This window comes from Helianthus annuus, chromosome 7, assembly GCF_002127325.2.
Source record: "Helianthus annuus cultivar XRQ/B chromosome 7, HanXRQr2.0-SUNRISE, whole genome shotgun sequence".
Classification (NCBI taxonomy): Eukaryota; Viridiplantae; Streptophyta; class Magnoliopsida; order Asterales; family Asteraceae; genus Helianthus; species Helianthus annuus.
Genome location: NC_035439.2, coordinates 84,605,543 through 84,628,514, shown reverse-complemented (window position 1 = coordinate 84,628,514; position 22,972 = coordinate 84,605,543). Strand labels below are relative to the sequence as shown.

At 36.3% G+C, this 22,972-nt stretch overlaps 1 protein-coding gene across 1 annotated transcript; it reads left to right on the top strand.

Moving 5' to 3' along the window:
- Positions 1-6,650: 6,650 nt before the first annotated feature.
- LOC110867917 (glutamate decarboxylase) lies at positions 6,651-18,696 on the top strand. The gene is made up of 7 exons (XM_022116976.2): positions 6,651-6,849; positions 6,931-7,135; positions 12,749-12,949; positions 13,516-13,730; positions 16,004-16,257; positions 16,978-17,030; positions 18,050-18,696. Exons 1-7 carry the CDS (start codon positions 6,764-6,766, stop codon positions 18,515-18,517), a joined length of 1,482 nt encoding a protein of 493 aa, XP_021972668.1. The 5' UTR covers positions 6,651-6,763; the 3' UTR covers positions 18,518-18,696.
- Positions 18,697-22,972: the final 4,276 nt, after the last annotated feature.

Sequence of the window (22,972 nt, the reverse complement as noted above, 5' to 3'; positions counted from 1 at the left end):
TTACCTATTAGGCCAAAGCATGCTCCTCAAATTTAGAAGACTTTTCGACCACTTTGGTTAGTCAAAGTTCCGTTTGGAACACTCCAAACTTTGGTCAAACATGTGTTTCTATTGTTCATTTTATACGATGCAATCTTTCAACCTCGAGTTTACCTTTGATTTCTCTTTTCACACGCACAACATATCGAACCTTTTCGATACACTTATATATGCATGATTTTCATATAATTTAAATTCATATTCCTTGTAATAACTAGTGGAGATGTATCATCGAGATTGGAGTGACTTCCTTACCTTGACGATTGACTCCACCCCTCTTCCCTTAAAACGACTTCACCAACGAGTTAGGGGTGATTCCCTTACTTAGGTGACCGTTACCCAAAACTTATCTTTCAAAATATTTTATTATGCAAACCCGATCATGTTTTATACCTAAATCATTTATCATTATTCAAAATACCTACTTATACCGATTTCAAAATACATTGTTTATCAAACGTACTTCTTATTCTACCATCCATTTTCACTCAAATCATATACACGAGATTCTTAATCATGTCTTTACCGTTTTACTACACGAATTTCCAAACCTTACGAAATGCTACCTATCAATTTAATCGGTCTAATGAATCTCTTGCCCATGAACTTCACATCTGATTTATTAACTGAAACACGTTCACATTATATCATCATACTAGAGACTTCCACTCTTAATCGAAATCAAACTAACCTTTCTCAATTACTTATAAGACCTCATAGATGTTATATGACCGTTTACCAAATACTCTTTCCAACATCAATAAATCCTTTGTTAAAATTATTTTTAAACAATCACTAAGTTCTTTTACTAAATTTCTTTTCTAAGGGTCGACGTTTTCACAAGAACTTTCAAAGTCCAAAATTTTCATGTTTTGATGCAAATGAAACAAACCCGTTATAAAAAAAAAAAAAAAAAAAAAAAAAAAAAAAAAAAAACCTTCTCTACAACGCTTAACTCGTCATCCAAATTTCAAAACACGTGGGCTAGAAGACTTCATGGGGACCGACAATTTTCAACATACGTGAACTTCTTTTTTTTTTTAAACAAAAGTAGCATTTCAATCATTACAAAATACGTTAAGCATGACCAATGAGTACTTTATGTTCCTTTACATATACAAACTATATTCTACCTTTCAAACCAAGCTCAATCTAATTTTGATTCGTCAAACTCAACATTTTGTTTAAACAACTATACATGCACATCATCATATACATTTTAGTCGATATCTCGCGATAACATCATTTATATCGTTCGTATCTACATACTTAACCTTTTTTTTTCTCCGCAATGTCTCAACGTACACCATATACGCAATATTTATTTTTCATACCTACACCTATGTTCATACGTTTTATGCTTGTACTCATACACATACTACTTATACGTTTTACGCTTCTGCTTGTACACATACTACTTACACGTTTTATGTTTATGCTCATACATACATGCGTATTCATACTTAAACTTATGCTCATACTTTCATCCTTACTCATGATTCGTACATTCGTACCTATACGCGAGCGTAATCCGAGGGATTCGCTTACGTGGGTCCCATACATGCTTAAACATAAACATGCTTACATACGACATTCTTCTACGTACACATTCTTATTTTCAAATTCATGTATACCTTGATTCATACATAACTAGTACAAGCTATGTGGATCATGCGACAATCAGTATAATCGCGGGTGCACACGGGATTATAGTGATAGGCGTATGAGAACCATAGAGTGTACTACTGTGTATGGTAAGACACGGAACGTAACATGACCCCAAGTAACGAAACGGACGTAATGTGGTTAAAACATGGTGGATACGCCGCTGGTACTTCCTATATATAAGTGTTTTCACCATGTTACCAAACTTTCGTAAAACGTGCCATGAGAAATTCAGTGTGTTGCAGACCTTTTGGACCTAATACAACTTCACGCAACTCACAAACGCATTATATCCGATTATTCATGACGAGACTTCATCCTTAACACACTACGTTCATCTATCCAACACTTATGCTATTCACATACTTGTACTCTTTAAGAGTCATTCGTTCATTCTATACTCGTATTATTTTATACAAAACTCGTTCGCAATCCAGCTTGTTTAAACATTTGAGTCCTAACTTACCTCGTTACCTATAAAATAGCCTCCTTATTCTTGATTCTTGTGAAACTATACTTAGTATACCTCTATTGCTTACGAAAGTATGATTTTTTTTATACTATCCTTAAAAACTTCCCCTTGCAAATCTACCTTGACGTTCTCCAAAATTTGGTACTTTTCAAAACTTTCAAACTTCCCAAGTTTCAATTCTTAATGATCGCCTTTATGCCAAAAACTCTTTCGAGCCTTCCTCTTGAATAAATTTCGGGACGAAATTTCCTAAAGGAGGGGAGACTGTAACGCCCTGCTTTTTCAAACATCCTACATTTAGAAACCTTACGTGAAATTCTATCTTTGGAAATCTTGTGTTCTTATAACCATTCTTTCATCGTAATCGTTGTAAAATACGGAACTTGCTTCGTAAATAAAACTTGTACATTACACTTTTTACCTAGTTAAATCATGTTTTATTTCATATTTCACCTTGTTACAAGTTAGGGGAAACATTGTTGCATATTATTACACAACTTAATTAACAAAATTATTCATTATAATGTTTTAAAAAAATAAAGAAATATGGCAGCCCAATTCAGCAAAATTCAGCCCCATATAGTTGGGATTTGTGGGCTAGTTTCAAGGTGTAACCCCTTCTAAACACTTCCAAAGCCCAACCCATTGAAACCCTAATCCTTCCCCCTATAAATACCACTTATAACCAGCCTCCATACCACTTTTGCAACCCTAAAAACTCACAAAACATCCACCAAACCGTAGCTGAAAGCAAGGGTTCGAGTAGATTGACACCCCTTCACGAAAATGAGCATAACTCACTCAATTCTTATCCGATTCACTCGATTCTTTTTCCTACTTGCTTGTATAATCATGGGGTTCGATTCCTAGACTTCTCCTTGGAGAAATCAGACCTGGAAATGCCCCGAAATCGTCCATAAACTTTCTGTTTGTTTTTACGTTCATCAAAAACTTGTTTAAACCTATGTAACTTGTGTTCAACACATCTCATACCTATGTCCTAATGCTTACAACTTATCCCATGGTTGGTTAAGCTTAAAAACAAGGGTGAGACATTCAAAATCAGAGGATTAAACCTCATAAACTTGGTGTTTTGTTTAGGGTTTCAACGCACAAATCATGTCAAACATAGCCTTGATACATGAGTGATTATGGAACAACTTGGGTTGTCCTACATACAATCCTCACATGATTTGATGATTTCTCAATAGTTAGGTTGTTTATGTTATTGTGCAAATCCTAGTTCGTGACCCTCCTTGGTTGTTGTTACACCAAGTGAAGTGGTGAACATTCAAGGGGTTCCTAAATGGAAGCATGTCCTTCCTACCCCATACATGACATCTATGATAACACGAGGTGCCTAAATGAAGATTCTAATCTTCTACCTCCTACTTGAATTATTGGACTAAATAATATGTAGTACTTAACCTAGATATATATATACACTCATTCGAACCTTTAATGTTGAACTCATGTTTATATGTTAAAGTAGTAGAACATCACCTAAGACCTAAACCTTGTTGTGATTCTTATGGGTGTTCAACTCATGAAAATATTATCATAACCCTTGTGGTTACCAAGTGTCATACAAGTGTTATGGGTTGAAGATGATTACTTTCACATGCTATTCTCATATCTTACTTTTATGTTGTTTTTAAATACCGAATCTCGACTCTAAGCATACATGAACTTTAACCCTACACATTCAACCTTCTAACCTCATCAACTCGTCAACAATTGGATAATCGGAAAACATATGCAAACTTTGTGAGTATACTCGTACTTTTCCCCTTTTACTTTTACCACTTTTGGGGTGTAACATGTTTACCTATTGAAACTTACACATGAACTTTTGTCTAAACACACGAACATTCCTATAACAATGCTTGTATATGTGATGGCTTGATACTTTAAATTTGGGTGATTCTTATGTGTTGAACTTATCATTAACTTCGTACGAGCCAAACCTTGACATATTTAGCGCTATAGGATTAACGACCCGCCTCTACTGAAACTTTGGTTATGTCATGAGCAAGTTGCGTTTTCTTGGTTTGATATGTTATACACATGCCATATTTAATGTTTATCTTGAATCGCATGCTCGCTATGAGGAATTGTTCACATTTTTATCTTATGCTATGTATGTACCAAACTTGTATACTCGCCTTTGCTTTTGCATTGAATTATTTTAAACATGTTACAGGTTGATGAGGACGATGCTAAGAAAAGAGATAGCGTTGATGCCTAGATACACATATAGACGTTAGGGTTTAAAATGTTGTATCAAAATGTTGTTATGTTATCATGTTGTTTTGTTAAACTTGTCGTATTTGAATTTCTTGTAATGTTGACTATTTGAAGTTATGAAATGAAATGAAATTTGGATTTTCTAAATATCGTCACAAATAGCGTTATGATGTCTCTAGCAATCTTCACACTTCGTCTCATCCCGATGTTTCCGCCATTGGTTGGGGTGTGACACTCGTGGATAGAATCCAAATCTTGAACCAACACATCCACAAGAATGAGTAGAAAGTCGGTACAAGCTCCGATTCTATCGGTTTTGAGTGCATTGAGTGTAAAAGAGTTGAAAGAAAGTTGGAAAACCATCTTTCATCCCCTTTCACCGTGAATTTGTTTAGATCTATGAAAGATCTTTGTTTGTTTATGTGGAAATCGGTTAGATCTAAGTTATTCTCGGTGGATTGAAGCCAAAACATGAAGTTCCTAAGAATGATGACATCATCCTAGAGCACCTCAAATCTAGTGATTTCACGGTTAAAAGTCAAGATTTAAAAGATAGAAAGGTGTAGAATCAAGTGTAGATAAAAAATGTACAAGATTTAGGTTGAGATCTTACCGGAAATGAGAGAAATCGGAGAAAAAGTGAGGTTGAAGCGTTGGTCGGACGTCAGAGAGCAAAAGTGGAAAGTTTGATGGTGACATGGGGTATTTATAGGGTTACCCAAAGTGGAAAGGGGCTGGTCGATAGGGTGGCAGCCCGATCGAGTGGCTGACCGATCGAGCGGCAGCTCAATCGATCGGCTGGTCGGTCGGCTGATCGCCTGGTCGATCAGTCGCTTGGTTCGAGCATTTGGTGCGACGTGTTTTGCTGTTTCGATTGCGATTGCGAGTGATGCGAATGCGATAGAGTTTCCTATTCAAATTACTTTTAATCTCAACTACTATATCTAACATACAATCATCCTATTTCACTTGCGTTTAGTGTTTGCGATTCGATTGCGATTAAGTTTCGATTGCGTTTCGATTGATCACCACATCATAACATAATTAAACATGCACAAGTAACACATAAGGCACACACACACACGTAAAACAATATCCAGAACGTGTAATTCGAGTTGCGAGTGCGATAAGCGATAAAGCGATCAAATATGCGATAATTATCGAATAAACCTCGATTATTAATAAGTACTCCACATAATACAACTAACGTTAAGCATAAAATAGACTAACTGCGAGTCAAAGAAGTCAAAATAGGAATTGAGCAAGGAGTGACAGATCGCAATTAGCAATCTTGTCTCCCTTTGATTTCAATCTTGACTTTGACTTTCGAAACACGGGGTGTTACACTTGCCACCCGACTTGGGTGTTAAGCTATAGCAAATCATCTTTGAAAACCCATCAGAAAAATATATGTAATATTTAAGTGACTAAATTGAAACAAACTATGTGATAAAAAAAAACCCTAATTCTTTCGTAAAAAGAGATCAAACTGTGATGTGGATGATTTCAAGTTCATGTCCATCACTAATCTAAATGTCAAAGTTGGAGCAAACAGATGTATGATAAGGTTATAAAGAAAGCAAAACGGGGAACAAAAACAAACCTTGTGAGCTCGTTGATGCTAGTCGAATAGTCGATTGGAAGAATTTAGGTTAAATGTGGCCCAAACCCAAACTTATTGGTACTTCACTCGGTTGATGGATTTAAACTTTATAAAGAGATTGGCGCCCTAAGTATGACGATTCGTTCTTCTTTTGGCTTCGAATTAGACAACTCTGCCTAATCACATGATTAACTTCATAGTTAACCACCCTAAATGACGATGAAATACGCCGTCATATATTAAAGAAAACTTTACTTTAACCTAAAATCCATAACTATATGTACATTCACAGAAGCCACCCATTTTTTTTATTTTTATAAATTAAATGGGTTAACCCACAGACCGGACGAGTAACTATTACAATTAAAAGTTTAATAAATACAGGTTTGTTATATTTCTCAACTTTGTTTTTTGAACGACAAATGTTACTCCTCTAAACCAATAATTCTTAATTATTCTTTTTTGTTCAGGTCTGAACCTGAGACTTTCGTTTTAAGAGACATATGACTATCATTTTTTTTTTACTTTTTTTTGAAGGGCATGTTATATTTCTCAACTTAAAATCAATTATTCAAATTCCGTATTTTGTTCCCAAAAGTATATTTCTTTGTCTTCCCGCAAGCCGTGACTTTATAAATGATTGTCCTCATTTTTCTTCTTCCCACATTCTCCATCCTCTCTTCTCACTCAAAATACACACAACACCACCACAAACTACACACACTAAACCAGCAAGCATGGTGCTATCGCGGATGATATCGGACAGCGATGCCTCTGTATCCTCAACCTTCGCTTCTCGATACGTCCGCACTAGTCTCCCAAAGTCCGGACCCGACTAACAAGATCTACACATTTTCCAACAAACTTTCTACGTGAATTTTGATTTAAATTTTTGTGTTTGCAGGTTTAAGATGGCGGAGGACTCGATCCCTAAGGAGGCTGCGTTCCAGATCATCAATGATGAGTTGATGTTGGACGGAAATCCGAGGCTGAATCTAGCTTCGTTCGTGACAACGTGGATGGAACCCGAATGCGATAAGCTGATCATGTCTTCGATTAATAAGAATTACGTTGATATGGATGAGTATCCAGTCACCACTGAACTCCAGGTATATATGCTTTCATTTGTTACGTTTGGCTCAACTTATTATTTGTATGTTGCTCGCGCAATAAAGAGACGATGTGACTGATTTAGGGGCTGTTTGACAACATCTGAATGGTTAAGTGCTGAATCAGCAAGAGGTCTGAATCATTAAGTGCTGAACCAGTAAGAGGTCTGAACCATTAAGAGCCTGTATGTATAATGTTTAACCTTTCAGAGGCAAATGTCTGACAAATTCAGATTAGAGGTTTTAACCATTCAGACTCTGTATAATGATTAACCATTCAGAGGCAAATGTCTGAACCATTCAGACATCTGCTCATGAAACAAACAGTCTGAACCATTAAGTGCTGAACCAATAAGAGGCCTGAACCATTAAGAGTCTCATTAAAAGGTAAACAAACAACCCCTTAGTATATAGATAGGATGCCGTTTAGAAAAGAAAAATAGTAAGGCGGGAGTACTCTTTAGCTAAAGCAAAAAAGACTATTTTCTCTAAGATCAGGGTTTTAGTGATAACTTTGTTTGTTGGGTACGACATAAGATCATAACGTTTTTGGGTATATACATTTTCAACCCTATATTTTATAGAAACTTTTGATTATATACGTTTTCGATCACTCGGTCGAAAATCTTCCGCTTTTGTCACTAACGTGTGGTCAACAAATAATTTGATAATCTTTTTAGATTTTACATCCCCCATACCACATGTGTGGGATTGGGATTGGGATTGGGATTGGGTATGAGGGTATCTATCGGATAGTGGGCCCTCGGTATGGGTTGTCACGATGTGCTATTATTATTGTTAAAAATATTGGAAATTATCTAACACCCTCTGTATGCAATCATGGTTATTAACTTAACGATAAGAAAGAAATAAATCTGATTTATGTATTTTTTTAAACGATTCTTAATTTTTAATACTTAAAATATAAAATCATACATTAAATAATATTCTTTTTCCTGCTTAAGTGTGTGATTTAGAACCCTTTCGTTGATATTGGGAGACTAGGCGAGTAGGCGGAGATCGCTAGTTCGATCCTTGAACTGAACGGATTTTACCTTACCGCACTGTCGTGCCTTCGGGCGAGTGTTCACGGGCTTCGGCCCTAGTTGAAGGTTTTCCCCAATTCAGAGGCAAGTATATTCCGATATGATGAATTTCACCAGTAACCCATTTAAAGAATTCGTTGATCATTAAAAGAAAAGAACCGGCCATGCTTCGCGAAACACAAGGACTGATTCATTGATATCGTTATGGCCAATTAAAACCGGCCATTTTATTTTTTCCACATTAATTTAATATTTCAAAATATTAAAGTAAATTTTTATTATGTCCCTTCAAAATTTAGTCATATTAAATTAAATCATTACTATCTGTTACAAAAGAGTCCAAAATCAAATGTGTGGTTGCCATACTGCCGCTGCATAGAACATTTGATCTGATTTGCTTTTTCTAATAATTACCACTCAATAGTATTCTATATCTTTAAATATAAAAATAATAAATCTTTTAAAAGCATTTTCGTTCCAAGTCTTTCCATCTAAAACACTTTATTCTAAAGATAATTTTTTGAAAGGTATTCTAAAGATAATTGATTTAGAAAAATACAAACTTACTTAATTGTCTAACATTTTTAAATAAAGAGTGTATACCAAATATGATGTATGAAATTTATTTTATTGTACAATATCAGTGAGTAATAAGAATAAAAAAAAAAAAACAGTTTAACACAATATGCTAGTTAAGTTAATACAAAAGTATGCTCTTAGGCTGTACGGGGCGCCTTCGGGAGCCCAAATCGGTGAACGCTTTTGCCGATCGGGGTGGCACCGCCAACCTTGCGGCAGCCCAAATCGGTGAGGGTATTGGTTGTGCAGTCACCGAACAAGAGAGAGAGAGATGGTGGGCCCCATGGCTGTAACAACCAATCAACTTTTTGGTTTTTTTTTTTTTTTTTTTTAATAAAAAAACAACTCCCCTAATGCTGTGTTCCAGAGATCCACTTAATAGGGGGAGGGGAGGGGAGGGGAGGGAAAATGAGGTCTTTTTTGCCTGATAATAGTCTTTCCAATTTGGAAAGACATGGAGGGGAAGGGAGGGATGGGGAGGGATTTTTAACTCGGGAACACACCCTAAGAGGGGTGCACCCCGTACGTTTTTGGACAAGAGGGGAGTTATAGAGGGGAAATGACATGGCAACGTATGATTGGGTTAAAAAAAATTTTCACTCACCTAATTAGGGGTGCACCCCCTTCACCCTTATGGTTGAGACTTGAGAGGAGTGGTGTTAACATGAACTTGAAATTAAATTTACAGGTTTGAGTTACTTTAAAATTTTCCAGCTAAATTTTAGGTTGAATTTATTTATTTAAATAGGTCAAGTACAAGTTAACCCATTTATTCTTATAATATTTTGAGTAAACTATCAAAATGGTCCCTGAGGTTTGGTTATTTTTGACACTTTAGTTCAAACCTCAAATCTTTTGATCTGGGTCCATGTGGACTGTAGTTTCAATTTTGTTGTCATTTTCATACAAAATCAAAATCTTGTCAGAATTTTCAGTTAACATCCAGTTTTTTTTTGTCTTTTTCCTCCCTTTTAATGAAGAGCAAAATGGCCAGATTTTTTAAAGTTGTTATAATAAAACGTCAAAAGACCATTTTGCCCTTCACTAAAAGGGAGAAAAGATACAAAAAACTCGATGTTAACTGAAAAATCTTACTAAATTTTGATTTTGGATGAAAATGGTAACAAAATTGAAATCACAGGGACCCAAATTCAAAAAGTTTGAGTTTTGGACTAAAGCGAACAAACCTCAGGGATCATATTGGCAGTTTACTCCAATACTTTAAATTACTTGTTTTATGTTATAACTTAAACTAAGAGTCTTTTATGTCAGAATTTAGAATTTAGTAGTGTTTTAAAAATCGCTAGGCGTTAGTTGAGTGGTGGGGTACCGACTGGCTATTAATAGGGATTAGTCGAAATTAATCGCGTCGAGATTTTTATATGTACTTTTTAGTTATATATATACACACACACAATTTTATATGTAGTTTTCTGAAGTATACATGTTTTAACCTCTTATTGACTCATTTTTTTAAGTAATTGGAAGGAATTTATAAGGTTTGGTCAAATTTGGCCGACATCTGGCAAAATTTGGCTAGAATAGACCCGCCATTGACCGCCTAAGGATTAATCGACTTTTAATAGATGAAACTCTAATTAGTGATTAATCGGCGACTAATCAAAAACTAGTCAGGACTTTTACAATTATAGAATTTAGAAAGACAAGCAAAACGAGCATCATATATTCTATTTTAAACGTAATTGTTTTATTCCCATTCGTATCTATTGTTGTGATTTGTAACTTTTATTTGTCTAATCAGAAAAATAAAAAAAAAAAACTTTCTTTTTCGGATTAAACATATTCGTGTGAACCACAAATACATTTGTCTTTTGTCTTGTTCGGGTTCATTTCTTTGTGACAATTTCAAACTTGTATTATGTTTGTACTTATGTCGGTTCAACCCATCACCCTTCGAAAACAACCCTTGTAATTAACAATTCCATGTTAAAGAGGATATAATTTAATCAATTATTAAAAATACTATGGCTAACTTTTAGGCACATATGAAATCATCGTATTTTAATAGTTAGAACATATCTAGTGGGGTATTATTATAATGAAACTCCCATCGATTGAAACGATATATGGCACTCAGAGGCATTATAGAACGTGAAATTAAAAATGAGTGTATTGGTATCATGTCTCATTCAATTATTATCTCATTATTTATTTTTAATTTCTTTTCTTTTTTTAGAAAAATTAAAATAAATAATATTTCATTAAGTAAAAAAAATACATTAAAAGTAATTAAAATACTAAATAATAAAGACAAAGACATACAAAAAATACCAAGAAAACATACGGATGGTAAAAAAAAAATACTAAAAGTATAGCTCTAAAGTCCGTATTTGTCGCGTATTTGTTGCCTACGCATTTAAGCTAGGATAAAGGCGTATCCTTAAAGATGATCGATCGGTTTAGACAAATACTCGATGTCTCTCTCCTCGTCTTTAGTCCAAGGCTGGTAGTGTTTTTTCATACAAGGAGCGGTAGCCTCTTTTTTATGCGATCGATTTCCACGTTGAGGTGCTTTGGGTTCGCGCTCGACTTGTGTCTCCGACACCGTCTCGATCTCGGGCTCGGCTTCTTCTTGGGAATCGTACATCTCGTATCGCCAGGTTGGGTGGTATTCAGGCGATACGAATTTGGTTGCTTGGGCAAGACGGAACACCAAAAGAGGACAAGATGGTTGCATGGTATTATTTTTATAAAGAAAAAGTATAGAGTTTATAAAAAGAGGTGAAGAGTGTATTTGCATTGTATATTTTTTATAATGAAAAAGTATAGAGTTTATAAGAAGAGGTGAAGAGTGCATAATAAACGGGTTGAGGTAGGATTTAAATAGGTAGATAAATGTAATTTAAAAAATTGAAAATTATATTTTTTTATTTTTTTATTTTACCATTACCATACAACGGTAACATCTCGAACAATTCAAACAAACCGGCGTTTTAAGGGAAATACCCAACCTGGATTTCAAAAGAAAACGTCACAGATGGCGATGCTCCAAGCGTTTTAAGGCGTTTTGGACGTTTTAGCTCAATTTCACACCCAATAATACTCCCACGGTGGTGCTACTTGCGTCCAGCTAATACATTACTTTAGAGAATCATTCTTGATTTCTTTCCTTTTCTTGATTTTTTTCGATTTTTTATTGATATCATGTGTCCTTGTCCTTTTTCTACTTATATTGTCTTTCCACTTGTCAAACAATTTTTATTGTTATCATGTCTCCTTTAGTCCTTTTCTACTAATCTTGTCTTTCCACTGTCAAACAATTTTAAAATCATAATTAAATTCGTATAATAAAAAGACAATAAAAGTCATGTTTTCCCAACAGAAAAAGGTGACTATATCATACTATACCAATTTGGTACTTGTCTACTCGATCACTTCTATAAATAGAATATTAATTATTTATTAATCAATCATAAAAACCACCACTCAGGCATTCACATCTCATTATTTATACGTATTCAACCCATATTATCCATGATTTTTAAGGAAATCTAAAATAATTCTTATATTTAAGGAACACTAAAGAAAACCATATAGTTTTATGGAAGGAATAGAGTGTGAGAGTGTTTTAAAAAACAAGACAAAAATCTATGGAAATATGATTTTAATTACTTAAATTATATGGATAAAGATAAAGAATATAATGTAGGGATGAGCTAGGTACCAATACCAAAAATACCAGTACCAAAATCGTCAAATATGGGTAACGGTACCGAAAATATTCGGTATTGTACCGGTACTTGTATGTAAAATTCAGTAAAATACCGGTATCGAAAACGCCAAAAAGTGGGTAACGAATCGGTACCCAAAAAAATTGGTATGGGAAATTCGGTATTGATTCGATGCCGGTCCAAATAGCAAATGTTATGAATTGTTATATACAGCTAAATTGGAAACAATACTAACAACTAAATATATTTGTATTCAAATCATCTTTGTGAATGATTATTTGTTGTACCAAATGCAGAACCGTTGCGTTAACATGATAGCTCATCTTTTCAACGCACCGCTTGGGGAGGCCGAGACCGCTGTCGGGGTTGGAACTGTGGGCTCATCCGAAGCCATCATGTTGGCCGGACTAGCTTTCAAAAGAAAATGGCAAAACAAAATGAAAGCTCTTGGCAAACCTTGGGACAAACCTAACATTGTAACCGGGGCCAACGTTCAGGTAGTAACAATATTATTATAATTTTAATTTTAATTGTATTTAGTTACTTGAGTTTTTGAGTTAAGTTCAGGTAGAAAGGACCTGTACGAAAAGCATAAAATAGCAAAAAAAAAAAAGCTGACATTTTCATAATTATTTGTTTGTAGGGTAATTATCAAAATTACTCTTCAAATGATTTTGTATGGTAATTATCAAAATTACTCTACAAGTGTATCAAAATTACTCTGCAAATTTATCAAACAACATACAATTCAAAATTACTCTACAAGATCATTTGTATAGTAATTATAATACTCTACAAAATTACCCTACAAGATCAAAATTACCATACAAGATCATTTGTAGAGTAATTATAATACTCTACAAGATCAAAATTACCCTACAAGATTATTTTACAAAATTATACTACAAGATTATTTGTAGGGTAATTTTGATAATTACTCTAAATAATTATGAAAAATGCCACCGTATTTTTTTTACCTTTTCACCCTATTTATAGATTTTGTATAGGTTCTATATGATAAGGGTATTTATATTAGATCTTTTGTCTTATTTAATATGTATAGGTTTGTTGGGAGAAATTTGCTCGGTATTTTGAAGTGGAGTTGAAGGAAGTGAAGTTGAGGGAAGGTTACTACGTGATGGATCCTGAGAAAGCTGTGGAGATGGTTGATGAAAACACTATTTGTGTGGCTGCTATCTTGGGTTCCACCCTCAATGGTGAATTTGAAGATGTTAAGCGTTTAAATGACCTCTTGATTGAGAAAAATGCCAAGACCGGGTATGTATCAAAATCTGACATTATTTAGCGTTCAATACAGAACTAATTTTAAATAAAGAATTTATACATATTGCTTTAAGTATGATACATGGTTTTCTAGTTGTCTCTTTCTCTCTCCCACCATATGTGGTTGTCATGCGTATATGGTTTTCACGGCTCTTTACTTAAAGTTGGGTTGGTATTGAACACTCCCACAAGTGTGTAGATACACATATAGGGGTATGTTCGTGTCGGTTTCAATAATACGTTGAGAACCGCATAATACAAGATAATCAGGAGTAGTGGGAGAGAGATTTATAGGTCGTGTTGGAAATTTTGTATAGGAAAATGACTTTTTCCTATTTTTTGGACTAAAAATAAATATAATAAAATGAGCGGGTTTTATATATTTATTTGTGGGTTTGTGTTCTACGTTGGAAGGGCTTCGCAACGAACTAAACCACGTCCAAAACGGAGCTAAGATGAATGAGATATCGATGCTCAAAGTTTGGTGTTTGAAACTTGAATGTTGAAATATGTGGGAAAGTGGCACCTTGTCCCACATCGGATGAGAGATGGAACTTAAAGGGGTATTTAAGTAGGATCTCTCCATTCTTATTGTTTCATGGAAGCACTCACTAGTGTACTCGCGAAGGGTGCAACCCGTACTTGCACACGCGCGCGTGGCGTGGGCGATGAGGCGCAATATGGCGCTTTGATGCCGCCTTTGTATTTTTGACCGCGCGCGCGTGGTGAAGCACAAGGGTTGCAAGGACCAAGTGGTTGGTGATGTGGGATGCATGCGCATGACCCTGGTGGGTCCGCGCGCAGTGGCGCATGACGTGGCAGTCATGCGCGCACGCGCGCGAGTACACATAGCATGAAGCGCGCGGTTGCGCGCGTGGTGCATGGGCCTGATGTGACGTCCGCGGCGCACCAAAGTGAGCCAAAACGGCGCGACTGTGTGGCGTGCTCGTAGAGGCTCACAGGTGACGTGGCACACGCGCGCGCAGGCGCGCATAGACCTGAGTGAGTATGGCGCACGCGCGCATGGCAGTGAGCCAAGTGGACGCACCGCGCATGCGGGTGCAAACCTGCGCGCGCACCAGTGTGTATTGCGCGCGCGGAAGCTTCCAGCTGCAGTTAATGCTAGTGCAGTTACATTCAGCATTTGAAACTGACGTAGTTAATGCGTTTGACTGAGAATTTAATGACGAATTAAAGTGCATTGAAGACGCTTAATGCAGCTTAATTCCCCCATTAAATTCGTTTTTCAGTTTCTTCAAGATTTGCAGTATAAATTGAGGATTCAGTATAAATTGAGGATTCAGCTGTAGAATCAAACACACCGAAAAATCATAAGCTCTCTCTACAATCTTCTCAAGCAGAATTCTTTTTCTTCCTTCAAGCTTCAAGGTATACCTTCGGGTTGGAGTCAAGACCGGCAGTGCAACTGCTTACGGCTGTTGTATCCTGGAAACAAACGTGTTCTCCTAGGAGACACGAAATTTGTTTTAAGGGACCCGTGTCTAACACGATCCTCAGCCAAGAATAGTTTCGTCTATTCGGATTTTCTGACTTTGTTTTTCCCTTTGTCAGTTGTAATAGTATTTTTATTTCAGTTGTAATTCTGTTTTGTTCTTGTAATTCAAGTTAATAAATTATTTTATTTATTTTACACGAACGGATTCCTACAGGTGGTTCCAAAATTAAACGCTCATATATATTTAGGTTTTGGGTGGGGGTGGGGTGGGGTGGGGGTGGGTGTTTAGGTTTTGGGTGGTAATGTAGTGGGTTTAATTTTAGGTTATTGGACACTTGTCACTCTATAAATTCTTCTTACACTTCTTACAATTAGGTAGCGTTCGTTTCATGGAATGGAATGGAATGGAATTAGGAAGTTTTTTTTGTAAAATTGATCTTGGTTGGGGGAGGGAGGAATTTGAAATCCCATGAATTTCTTTAATCAATGAAATTTGTGACTATTTCAACATTCCTTAGAAATCCTTCACTCTAATGAAGGAATGGAATGGAATGTTGAAATAGTTACAAATTTCATTGATTAAAGAAATTCATGGAATTTCAAATTCCTCCCTCCCCCAACCAAGATCAATTTTACAAAGAAAAACTTCCTAATTCCATTCCATTCCATGAAACGAACGCTACCTTAGAATCATTTGTAGAATAACTTGACCCTATATATTTAAATGTATATGTGTGTATGTATGTCTTTACTTAAAATTGGTTATGCGTTGAACATTTATATACGAGTCTAATATTTGTATATGATATAGATGGGATACACCTATTCATGTGGACGCTGCAAGTGGAGGTTTTATTGCACCATTTATTTACCCGGAACTTGAATGGGATTTCCGGTTGCCATTGGTTAAGAGTATAAATGTTAGTGGTCACAAATATGGGCTTGTTTACGCCGGAATTGGGTGGGTCATTTGGAGGAACAAAGATGACTTGCCTGATGAACTCATCTTTCACATCAACTATCTTGGTGCTGATCAACCAACTTTCACTCTCAACTTCTCCAAAGGTAAACTAATAAACAAGTGGCGCAACCAAACCTTTCAATCAGGGGTCATCATAAGGTTTACTCTACTGGTTACACTTAAAGGGTCCTACTCATTTTTTTGTTAAAAAAAACTCAGATTTTATTCTACTGGTTACAGTTAGAGGGTCCTATTCATTTTTTTGTTAAAAAAACTCAAATTTTATTCTACTGGTTACAGTTAGAGGGTCCTACTCATTTTTTTTTGTTAAAGAAAAACTCAGATTTTATATTTAAAAGAGTAAATTACGATTTTGGACCATCTGTTTATATCACTTTTACCCTTTTAGCCCAAAAAGAAATCTTTTAACATCTGAGCCCCCAACGTCTTTTTTTCTAACCATTTTGGCCCCTAACACTAACCCCATCCATTTACTTTTAGGGGCCAAAAGGGTTAGAAAGAAAAACGTTAGGGACCAAAAAGGTTAAAAAAAAGACGTTAGGGCTCAAATGTTAAAAGATTCTCTTTTGGGCTAAAAGGGTAAAAGTAATATAACCACAGGGGCCAAAATCGTAATTTACTCTATTAAAAAATCTAACAAATTCAGGTGGTCGGCGGTCAGCGGACTCTCTTGACCCCCGTTGGTTTTGATTCCGCCTCTTATAAATTTTGCACCAACATTTTTGCATTTCGTATTTTTAACTGACGTAGAACGGAAGCTAGAATACACAACCTATCATCAAGTTTTGTTTATTGTTTTCCAGGTTCTAGTCAAATAATTGCTCAATACTATCAGTTCATTCGCTTGGGTTTCGAGGTTAGTTTTCATCCTTAGATCAGTCTTTGATTTAACATCTGCACTACTCCAGAATCGACTGTTTGCTATGGTTAAAACAGTTGCAAAATACGTCACCGCTAACTTTTGTGACAAATTAACAACGGAAAAGAGTGTCACTATTAGGCTGTTAGCGACAGTTTTGCGTCTGAATTTTTGCTACGATTTTACAAAAGATTTTGCGACTAGATTTCCGAATTTTTGCAGAATTTTGAAAAATAAAATGGTTTTTTTTTTCTATTTACAAAAATTTATCCATCATCACATCAATATTTACAAACACAAAATTTCTACAACTAAGGTTCAGATTCAGGGGCAGACCCACATAGAGCGAGTCAGGATCCTCGGACCCCAATGTTTTTTTAAAAAAGTTAGTAAATTCGGTATATTAAATTTTATAAGAACCACATAAATACAATTAGGAGGACACCATAAAAGAGATTGAAAGCTGATGTATTGGTAAACATTTCTTTTTGCGCACAAGACATCCTGGGTTCAATCCTTGTATAGTTTGTTTTTTTTTTGTTTTTTTTTTAAATCTAATTCAAACTTCGCTCTGACCCGACCCAAACGAGCGCCGACCCGAAAGTTTTAACATTTTGTTATGAAAATTTTGAACACCAAAAAAAATGGACCCAAGTGGAAAAAAATCCTGGGTCCGCCACTTCACATTAGTACAATTAATATTTGTAAAAGGACCTTTAGGCAATATACTTTATCACAAGTTTGATTTCTACTTAGGTTCGAAAAATTATGCTAAATCTCCTTTAGGTTCAACGTTTGTCACACGTTTCACCGTTTTCACCATATGGGTGGTCAGTGGCGGATCCAGAAAATTTTTCCGGTGGTTACTTTTGATAGATTTTCACTAATTTTTCTCAAATCATCCAAGGTTTCCACTACTTTTTTCCAAACCGAGGGGTTTTGGATCCGCCACTGTGAGTGGTTAGTTTTTCAGTTAGTTTTTATAAAAAAAAATGACTATTTGCTTTTATTATTAGGGATACAAGAGCATCATGGAAAACTGTCAAGAAAATGCAAATGTTCTAAAGAAAGGTTTGGAGAAAACCGGACGGTTCAACATCATCTCTAAAGACAACGGCGTCCCACTTGTAGCCTTCTCGTTAAAAGACAACAGTGTGCACGACGAGTTTGAGATATCAGACATGTTGAGGCGGTTCGGGTGGATTGTGCCAGCTTACACAATGCCACCTGATGCACAACATATTACGGTTTTGAGAGTGGTGATAAGGGAAGACTTTTCAAGGACATTGGCAGACCGGCTCGTGAATGACATCGGGAAGGTGCTTCATGAGCTCGACACGTTGCCGGCGAAGGTGACTGCTAAGACAGAGTTATGTGAAGAGAAGGGAATAGAGAATAAAACCGACCTTGATGTCCAAAGGAAGATTGCAGATGACTGGAAGAAGTTTGTAGCTAATAAGAAGAAAAGCAACGGTGTGTGTTAGATTTGGTTAATACTATTGTTAAGTGTTGTGTTGTTTTCGAGAATTTTAATAAAGGATTTTGAGTGTTGTTGTATTTGTATGAAATCGAACGATGTGTTATTTTCTGTGTTATTTTGTGTGTGGATTTCATGGATATGTACGCTTTGTGGTTCAAGTAAAATTACAATATCCTTGATATCTTTAAGTTCTTACAACTTTTTCTCTAATTATATTTTATAATATGTAGTAGTGTTGCTAAAAGTTAAAGTAATCTCTCTTTTGAATATTGAAAGGGTATGGTATCAAATCCTACGCCGACTAAATGAGTAAGTCTCAGGTCGCGCGCAAGACCATACCCAAAGTAAATCAAAGCCTTGGCTTCCTCGACCTTGCGCCGACTACAAGAGTGTACCCTCAGCTGCGCGCGAGGTCAGGACCAAGACAGAACCATTTCTAACATTTAGTTCCTTTGATAAAAGACTTAGCTTCCTTGAATTTGCGCCGGCTACACGGGCTTGCCCCGGTTCGTGCGTAGGGACAAGAAGCGCAAGACAACATTAGACAGTAGAGAAAGTACGAGTGGCAGGATAGTGGACCAATAGGCGCTCAATAGGCAGTATCTGATCATGTTGTACGATGAGCAATCGTGCAGGAGACAATAAGTACACAAGGATACGTATGTGGCACCAATTAGCGTGCGCCGACCACTGCTCCATGATCTCCACTCCACTGCTGATGACAGGCCAGACAACAAGGACAATTGTCAGGATACGTGGATCCATTCAACATGCGCCAGCCACCCTCTCGTCTAGGATCAGTGACGGTCGTGGCAGAGGAGACAGAATAGATATTCGTTGTTTTCGATCTCAAGCCTAAGGCCCATCAGCCCATCTCCTTCACAAATCACATCGGCTATAAATAGAGAACTTCACCTCCAGATTTAAGAATCACTCTCTTGCTCTCTTACTTAATACACACACTTTATTTCTCGAAACAAGTTCTTATTATCACGCCGGAAGATGGTTACAAAGAGAACATTCTTATATATTTTGTTGCGGGTCCCAAAAGCTTGATGGAAATACCTAAAAAGCCCTTCAATAAACTTCAATAGAGTATACAATTATACTTTTTTTTGAGTATACAATTGTACTTTTTTTAAAGGGTGTACAATTATACATACTACAAAGCTGCTAGCATAAACATTTTACCCATCTTCTATACCCACTGTAGTAGACACCAAACATGTTAACGAAACCGACCGTGATCCGGTGGTTGCTGGTGGCGTTACTGGTGGTTTACCGCATCGAAGAAGCTGAATCAGGTGGCTTCGATCAAAAGTACAAACCTAACGATGAAGTCCCTATTTACGCCAACAAAGTCGGCCCCTTTCATAACCCTAGGTACGCCTTTATCTTCTATATCTCTGTTACATACTTTATATATTGTAGAGTAAATTACAAGTTTTGCCCTTTATATTTACTCCCTTTTTGCAGGCGGTGTCCTTTGACGCAAAAGTTGACAAGTTATGTCCTTAATGTTTCAAAATCTTGCACGTTATGCCCTTTGAGCCTAACCCAGTTAATTTTTTCTGTTAAATCTGGTCACCCAAGGGTATTTTAGTCTTTTTACCTTTTTATTTAAAAATACTTTAATAAACAAACAAAAATCAAAATTACAAACTTAATAAATATAATAACAATCTCTCTTTCATTTAACATCCCACCTCTCTCTATCTCTCCCTCTTTCACTTTCACTCTCACCGGTGGCACCACAAATTAGATATGCACTACACCCAACATCACCATTGCTATTCAAAGCCTCTTGATTCCACTGATTTAGCAAAAAACGAGATATACAATTCAAAACCAACTCACTAGAACTTCAATGGAAAATCTTCAACCTCAGATTGTATATAAGGCTTACCTGCAAAATCCGATCTATGCGAAAATAGAATTTGCAGGACAAAACAAGGTTACCGGAATTCGGTCGGAACTTCATCGGAAGCCTCGATGGGTCGCCAGAACTTTTCGTTCTTTCTTCGATCTCCGATCGTCTTAACTTCGTCTTCAACATTTGCAGCGGCCGCTGCAACAACACACCGCCACCATTCTAGTCGTGACAGACGCTAGAGTTGCGACTGTCACCGTCTCCACCATCGTCGTCCTGTTCATGACCAGGGTTGGTCAGCGGTTGGGTTTTGGAGATGGTCGCCGAAATGGGCGGTGATGGTGTGGCGGGTTAGGGTTTGCAGATAGGTAATCGGGTTAGGTTTTTAGTGTTGGAAAGTGAACAATTGTGGTGGTAGTGGTGGTGCAATTCGCAGATGGATAATCAGGTGGTGGGTAATAATAGAGGGGTCGTGGTGGTGGCAGGTGGGTGTAATCGATTAGGGGGTGGCGGAGGTGGTGGTGGTGTTGGTGTAGCAGAACTTGTAAGAGAGATGGTAGAGAGAGATGGAGTTAAGAGAGAAAGAGATTGGTTAGGTTGAAATTTGGATTTTATTTAAAATAAAAAAGAAATTAAATAGGTAGATTGACAAAATTACCCTCATGTACCTTGCACATGATCAGATTTAAGAGAAAAATATAACTGGGTTAGGCTCAAAGGGCAAAACCTGCAAGATTTTGAAACATTAAGGACATAACTTGTCAACTTTTGCGCAAAAGGACACCGCCTGCAGAAGGGTGTAAACATAAAGGACAAAACTTGTAATTTACTCTATATTGTAATTCATGTTTCTTCTGTTCTAAATTGTTATTTTCTGTTGCTTATTTTGCTGTTTGCTTGGTTCATTTAGAGGGAATTTAGGTTTATGTTTGTGATTTGTTAGGTCCAAGTCTAAATTATGTTAATTTAGTCTAAATTATGTTAATTTAGGGATAGCATTTGGTACCGGCAGATTCGGTATGGGTACCGGTTCCCATTTCCCCGTTTTTCGGTACCAGTACCGGTACCACTTTTCCATGTTTTTCGGTACCTGTTCGGCATCTCTATGTTAATTTAGGGATGAACATTTTTTATCGAATACTGGTACCGTACTGAATTGATACCGGCTAAATAAAATATGCACGGGTACCTGTATTCATTTTTAGGGTTTTTGGTTTTGGTACTAATTGTGTTTTCAGTATTTTTGCACTACTGGTACTGAACAAGTACGGTACCACCATAATAGGTACTATATTTGATTTATATATTTACTCGTTTTTGGTATTGGTACTTTTAGGTACGGTACCGATCTCATTTCTAGTTGTAATTATTGAGCGCATTGGATTTTAGAAGGGTTGGTGATTGGTTTAGCTTCAATTTTGTTAATTAGGGTTTTACGTTGTCGCAGTTGTAGTTATTGAGCGCATTGGATCTCTAAATGTTTGGTGATTATTTCAGCTTTGATAATGTTAATTAGGTTTTTCGGTGTTGTAGCTGTAATAATTGAGTTTGTTGTATCTCAGACTGTTTGGTGAATGTTTCAGCTTCAATTGTGTTAATTAGGGTTATATGTTGTTGTGTCTCTCATTACTGAAATTGTAACTTGCCCGATTATTTGAAATTTCGTTAGCAAAGGGAATCTATGTTGTAATTGAAGATTAAGGGAAAAGAGATGGTAAAAGTAGAGGTACACATGACGGATAACTGGTTATTAACCAAACCGGTTATTGGTTGACTTGGTCAAAACTGGTTAGGCCAAGAACCGGTTTGAGCATGCCTAAAAGGCTAACTGTTATAACCGATAAGGTTAATAACGGAACTGCTTAATCAATTAGGTTATATCCATATTATAAAATACCACGCTTTTATAATATTAAACACATGGGAAAATCCCAAGTTTCAAGTACACACATTTTATAGGGATAAACCCTATTTTATTTAAATAAAACATTTTCTTTATTTTAGGTAACTTTATAGCCACTTTTTCACGCCTTCAGTGCTGTCCAGCTGGCTTCTATTTGGCTTTCACATTTTGTTACCTGAAACGCGTTTAAAAACATTTTGTCAGTGGGAAATACTGGTGAGTGAATCCAAGTTCAATCAAGACAGGTAAAACCGTTTTATAGTATTGAGGGCAGTTACGCAATTACATTTGTTTCCATCTACTTTAATTACCACCCACGGTACTGTCAACCCGACTTGTGATCATGTTACTACTCACAATGTAGTAACAAATTTTGTATACAAAACCCCAACATACCGACGATAATTGTAGAATACAAATACTCAATCACTGTTTAATATAATGTTAAATAATTGAGGTTTGTAAAGACAGTTTACAAAAAGGAGATTACTCACATTGCTATCTTAGGGTTTTCTTTAAGGATTTCCTGGTGATTATCTATTAATTACACAAATGCACGCGCGTTAGTATAATAACCCAATATTTACATTAGTAATACCCTCCCCGAGACGACATTCCAATGACTACGTCGGGCAGAACCACGACAGCCGTTACGGAACCCTAGATCAATTGGGCAGTGTATCTAA